This window comes from Labeo rohita, unplaced genomic scaffold, assembly GCF_022985175.1.
Source record: "Labeo rohita strain BAU-BD-2019 unplaced genomic scaffold, IGBB_LRoh.1.0 scaffold_316, whole genome shotgun sequence".
In the NCBI taxonomy this organism is placed as follows: domain Eukaryota; kingdom Metazoa; phylum Chordata; class Actinopteri; order Cypriniformes; family Cyprinidae; genus Labeo; species Labeo rohita.
Window position 1 is genome coordinate 3552 of NW_026129234.1, and position 6525 is coordinate 10076.

General features: G+C 37.2%; 1 protein-coding gene across 1 annotated transcript; it reads right to left on the reverse strand.

Moving 5' to 3' along the window:
• Window positions 1–230: 230 nt before the first annotated feature.
• aoc2 (amine oxidase copper containing 2) lies at window positions 231–4133 on the reverse strand. The gene is made up of 4 exons (XM_051102950.1): window positions 2499–4133; window positions 1238–1523; window positions 989–1121; window positions 231–907 (listed from the first exon to the last, which is right to left on the reverse strand). The coding sequence occupies exons 1-4, from the start codon at window positions 4057–4059 to the stop codon at window positions 626–628; spliced, it is 2262 nt and encodes a 753-aa protein (XP_050958907.1). The 5' UTR covers window positions 4060–4133; the 3' UTR covers window positions 231–625.
• Window positions 4134–6525: the final 2392 nt, after the last annotated feature.

A 6525-nucleotide genomic window follows, 5' to 3' on the forward strand; every position in this document is an offset into this window, starting at 1 on the left:
AGAGTTACAAATTACAATAGATCACCCTCAGTGATAAAAAGAATTCTGTCAATGATGGACAATTTTCAGTTAACGCGACCTCTGAGTTGGAATCACTTTCAGAATGATTTTTTTTTCTAGCTGATGAACGATAAAAACACTGACAGACAAACAGAATCTGTATCTGTATAAACCTTGTATACATGTTATTTAGAAATGAAAGCATGATGTTTGTGAGAAAAAGTCACAAATGTAGTTACCCATCAGATTTTATTGCATAGATGAACATTTTCATAATGGTGCATAAGAGGTGTTTTATCAGTCTTTCTAAATCTTCCTAAATCTCTCTTTAGAAAGAGTTTACACAGTATTATAAAAATGACCCTTCACAAAAATACACTGCCTAAAGAGCGGAAGGATATAACCTAAATAATATGCTAATCTGAGTCTAAAACACAATCACACAATCATTTTAATACAAACATAGAGAATATTCATAATATTTACATAAACAACTACAAAAGCAGGAAACTGCCTAGTCAAAATGAATAACTAGCGTAAGTGAGTGAGGATAGAGGATATACTACTGTGAATGTTTAAACAAGACTGTAACAGCATACATATATTACAATCTGAATTAAGACCCTTACTCAAACTTCATAACACCTTCAAAGCCGTGGTAAGTGAACGGCTCCAGTGTAGAGCTGCACTGATCCTTTTCCAGACACGCAATTTTGTTGTACTCACAGTCACTCTCAGTGCCTGGACTAAAATACATTCCATCAGGTGAGTGGATGGACGGATCTTCATCAAAATAGTTGTGCGGCCTAAGGATGACACCGCCACCGTTGCCTACAGTAACCGTGTTGGGGATGTCTTCTGCATGCGGAATGTGCAGGAAACCCGCGGTCACCCAGGCAACTAAGTCCTTTAGAAGACATAATGAAGTTTAAGTCATTATTTGCATTAAATAAAAGTATCTGCTAAAATAAAAGCAGTACACTAATACCTCATTGACGATCGCCTCATCATCTTCAATATATTTACTGAAGTCAACGAATGGGGACCACATGTAATTCTGACTGTACAGACTGCTACTAGTCTGCTCGTTATCTTTATGCTTGGTTATAGCAACTTTATACCTAGAAGAAAGAAAGAAAGAAAGTGAATGGGCGAGAAGCTAAAGGAATAAATAACATATCTGAAACACACATCTGTCTCAGTATTGCGTGCATGAGTCAAAACACTGAGGTCTTACCGAGCCCAGGACATGGACTTCTCTGTGGACTCACTTTCAGGGAGGTGATCGCCAGCAAAGCTCACCACCTGAAGCCTGTAAGAGCGATTGTGGCCCCAGCGATTAGTTTTATCACTGGCTATATGAAGGTAACGGGGTGTTTTGGCACTGTGAAGCAACGCTGCTTCTTTTTCTGTCTTGAGTTGATTCTCCACCAGTTGTGGTATCTTTGCTTTCTCCGAAGGCATCCATGGCAATGGCACTTCCTCATACACCATGTCTTTAGTCTGAAAAATATTCCTCACACCTTCAAAAAAGAAAGAAAATGTTTTAAACAGTAGATTTTCTGTGGTATTCTTTGCAGGCTGATGGCTATGTTTTCTCTATAGTCAGTTCTGTGTGAGATCAGTTTTAATATGACTAAAATAAAGGAATCCACAGAAGCAAGACTCTGCTGTAGACCATTGTGAGATTCTTAAAGGGATAGTACACCCAAAAATCTGTCATCATTTACTCCTCATGTTGTTCCAGTCCTGTATAATGTGTTCTTAATATACAATCAAAAATGTCTGTTACTTGCCCATACAATTAGTTTAATTATATTATTACATTTATATTTTGGGCAAACTATCCCTTTGAAAACATGAAAAAATATTCATAGATACTGATCAGACAAAGCCACAAAAAGGGTGTGTATGACATTTCTATGACTTATACATCAGTTAGCTCTTCTCAATGCCGCAGTCAAATCGAGCAACATACAGACAAATGAAAAGCCTATATTATGTTAGTGCTGTCAAACGATGAATAACATCCAAAATAAAAGTTTTTGTTTACATAATATGTGTGTATACTGTGTATATTTCTTTTGTAATACACACACACACATACAGTTTATATATTAAAAATATTAATGTGTATTTCCATGTATATATTTATATTCAAATAATTGTTATTTTATATAAATAGTTTTCATATATAAACATAACACATTTTTCTTAATTATATACATGCATGTGTGTGTACTTATATATAAATATACACAGGATACACACACACACACATACATATACTATGTAAACAAAAACTTATTTTGGATACGATTAATCGTTTGACAACACATTTCTAATGCGACGTTGTCTAATTTATAAGCCTTCATTATTTATTGCAAATGTTCAGTAGCTGATATCTCCACTGATTAAAATGTAATTAAAATGCCTGTAAATAAAAGTGACTCTATATTGTACCTTTAGAAAATGTGCTTGTTCATTTTAGCTCTTACCTAAAATATCCAGGTCGACTTTAAAGTTGATAAAATGAGTATGGATGTTTCCAAGGACGTTCTCTGCAACCTGGTGTCCGTACTTCAAGTTTCCATCATCCTTAAAGGAGGATGTAATGTAGCCAGTGGCGTGAACTCTCGCCTCCACGGAGCCGCTCTGGTAGAAAATAAAGTCCCATACGTAATCATAGTTCCCGATAGCAGTAATAGTGCGGAACACCAGAGCGCTGTTTGCCATCCCACCAAAACCATTATGAAAGAAATCTGAGAAGTGTCGTCGCAAAGGTCGCCCAATGTCATGTTCAAAAACGCAGATGGAGTTTCTGAAACGCTGCGTGACGTTTGTGTCAATATAGCGGTACGTGTCTACATAGGTGGCGGCGTACGGACAGTCGATCCCACGTACAAGCTCATGAGCGAAGCGGCCGATTCCGATACTTGAGTCCAGGAACTTCGTGAGGATCATCCCAGGTGTGATAGAGCCGTAGACAGACATCGCCTCCTGCACGCTGAGCTCGTAAGCAATCCTTTCGCCTCTAAACCGAATATCAAACACCCGCATCCCAGTCAGAGAGCTCAACCCAAACGCAAAGCTCCACTCCAGATAAATCACCTGGTTATTTTTAACGCTGTAACGTTTCCCTTGAAGATAATACTGCTGTGGTCCTAAACCAGAAGGCTTGTTCTTTGGCTTCAGTGAAGCGTAATTTGGGATTTCTTTGAAAGTTATCTTTTTTAAACGACCCGCTTTGTAAGTTGTCAGAAACTCATTAATGGTGTTGAAGTATTGACCATTGTACAACAACTTGTCAACTGTCCAGTTTGTCGCGTTGCTGCTTTCGTGATTAATCAGGATCTCGAAGCCCACAGGATGGATGTACATGCCGCTGTAATCGCGGAAAAAAGAGATCCAGGTCTTGCGGTCACCATCTTTGATGCCTCTCGGCATTCCTTCAAACGGCAGCAGTTCCCTTTTTTTTGGGATGTAACCAAAACTTTCTCTCAGAGGGTCTTGAAGTTTTTGAAAAACCTCATTAAGGAGCGTGAAAAGCTGCGCATACTCTCCGATTGTCACCGTGCGGGCTGTGAAGGGTAACTCCGTTGTATTGTATTTCTCCTTAGTAACATCGTGATGAAGTAGTGGACCAGGTAACGGTCCCACCACGTACTCCTTCAGGTACCTGCGCTCGCCGTAGAACACAACGACGCTCGCGTAGCGGGCGGGCTTCGATCCGTTGAAATCCAAGTAGCGCAGCACATCAGCCTTCTTCGGCAGCGAGAGGTCAATTAAAAAGAGGTAATTCTCCGAGGGCTTTGCTAACAACGAATGGGAGATCTTTAACTCTTTTTGTGCCCACATGTAGTCGCGAACAGACTTGTACTCCTCTGGTGTTAGGTCGGCAAAAACCAGACTTTTATCTGAGTGTCTGACTTTTAGGGACTCCTGCGGCTGGGACATGCATTTTGGAAGCCTATTTGAATTTAAGCATATCAACACGATGTTGATTATTACTGAGATAAGTCCCAGAAGTATCAATAAGTATTTTAAGAGAGAATTCATTATTGTAGCGACCAGGCCCCTCTTGTGCTTGAGGGCAACGCTCGCGTCTCCAGCGTGCGAGTGCAGAATGGATCTCAGATACTACAGTATGTTGGTAGTAAATGTTATAACCACACCCACCTGGGCTGCTCCCCCAAAGTACACACACGACCCCAGTGCTTTAATACTATCATATTTATTCATGTTGCATCGGTTTTATTACCAATGCATGATACATGATTCGTAAATGTATTTTTCAGCAGCACTCTAAATTGAATTTGCATCTTTAAAAAGCAAAACACACACACACACACATATATAGTAGTCAACACTTGAAGTGGATCAAAACCTTTCTCAATACCCGTTCTTGTTTTAGAACTTTGTTGAACTTTTTTGATCCACTTCAAATGTTGACTACACATATAGAAGCACATTGAACAAGCAATGTAAACTCAGCAAATAATGTTAACCAAACACATTTAAAATCTTTGCACAGCCTAGCTTCTGGAATTCCAGGCATTAGTAATTTCCCTCGGTTTTCATCACTTGAATCCAAGCTCATTTTCATTGAGGGGAAGAAGGAATGTTACTCAACAGTTCTCAGGTTTGTTTGGATATGGTGCATTTGTGCTTCAGGAAAATAATAAGATTATTTGATAAAGTGTGAGTAAGAAAAGCCTTTTTTTTATGATAATTACTTTGATTTGAGCTTCTTCTAGTTCTTAGAAACACATCTGAATGAATAGAAAACAGGAAAGGGGGAAATTAAGTCTGACCATTCCAAAGTTAAGTTCCCTTTTTAACCGAGGGTCAAAATACAATACAAATACTCCCTCATGCAAACCATGCAACACAGACAATATTTTTAAACGAAAGTTACAACAAAATATCTGACAGTATTTGTATATATTTTGGATTTATGATATCTCCAATATCTCCAAGTTCCCATTTTCATTGCATTCAAATTTCATTTCATGCAGTTTATTCATCTGAACCCAAGGAGCATTTTTTTGTGAGTTATTGAATTCATTAAATGAATAAAATTAAAAGTAAAATGAATTTAATTCAATTTGAATGAAGATCCTGTTTAATTAAAATTCTAGTAGAGACTGCACTGTAAATAAAAGCATCAATCAAATGCAAATATGTAATATATATATAAGTACATCTTGTTTTAAGGATGTTTAGATACTTTTACCACAACACAAAATACTGGCTTGGAATGAAGATAACAAACCAGAAGGATTCTCTGAGAAATTCACTTCAATTACACTTTTGCACAGTCATGCTTACATAAATGTCTATTGAACAAGATTTGCTCCCTTGGTAACTCAGTTCACTCTGTGATCCTATTCTGACAATTTCCAGATGTTCGGCATGAGCAGTATAGACTTTTGTCTATTTCAGTTTCAAACACCAGAAAAGCGGTATATTACATGTGGCGGTGTTTTTGTGAATTTAAAAATAAAATGTAAAAATATTAATGTAGCTATGTTTTTAAATTATACACTTATACATTATATTTATATTCATACAGATTATGATTCAGAAAACAATATTTGTTTGAAATTAGAATATGTTTTTTATTATTACGGTGACCTTAAAATTCCAGCAATAAAAAGTTCTTCCTGAAACTAGTTTTTGTTCACAAATTAAATTACTCCACACTGAAATGCCTCAGGACTTTCTCCATCAATGTTTCTTTTTTCTTTTCAGGAAGCCCCAATACTGCCCACTTGCAGGGTAGGCGTAAGGTTAAAATTACAAGTCTGTGCTGCAGATATGAACCGCAGATGTTCAAAGTGACCTGGAGATTCTGTGCCTATCCAGAGTCTCGTCTGTCTGATTGCATCACAGTTGTTTAACATTCATGTTTAAACATCTCTTGTGTGAACTCTATTTTGCAATAGGATGTGTTGTTTCCCCATCACAGGATGGAAGACAAAAGAGTAAGGAATTTTTCATGTAAAAACAGTGTATTCTTGGGCTCTGTCCTGATCTAGGATGAATCAACCAGTACAGCTCAAGATAAATAGTAAGGAAAAAAAGCAATGCAAAAGCATCAAAATTACATTCACATCATAAATGTATTCATCTAAAAACAATACAATTTTGTAAAAACAATGGATTTGGTGCCCCCTGCTGGTCATAGAATTTACTGCCGCGGAATTTACTTGAAATGTTTAAAATAGACACAAATGAAGAGTAAATATATAAACACACAGAGTGTGTTAAGCTGACTTAAATCAGTGGTGTAATGTAACGAAGTAATAATACTTTGTTACAGTACTTAAGCATTGTTTGGGAGTATCTGTACTTTACTTGAGTTTTTATATTTCAGCCTACTTTTACTTTTACTCCACTACATTTCCTAATTGAAATGTATTATTTTAGGCTACTCCGATACATTTCCCCAAAGCATGTTCGTTACTTACTACAAAATAGTTTGAAGCCAGAAGAACACGGACTGCAGGAAAGCAGGTTTGA

What these genes read in the sequence shown, in the direction of transcription:
- aoc2 (XM_051102950.1), bottom strand. Translation starts at nt 4,059, where the DNA reads ATGAATTCTCTCTTAAAATACTTATTGATACTTCTGGGACTTATCTCA. An exon ending in AAGTCCATGTCCTGGGCTCG is followed by an intron (nt 1,122 to 1,237) that starts GTAAGACCTCAG and finishes TCTTTCTTCTAG; the next exon opens with GTATAAAGTTGCTATAACCA. An exon ending in ATGAGGCGATCGTCAATGAG is followed by an intron (nt 908 to 988) that starts GTATTAGTGTAC and finishes TGTCTTCTAAAG; the next exon opens with GACTTAGTTGCCTGGGTGAC.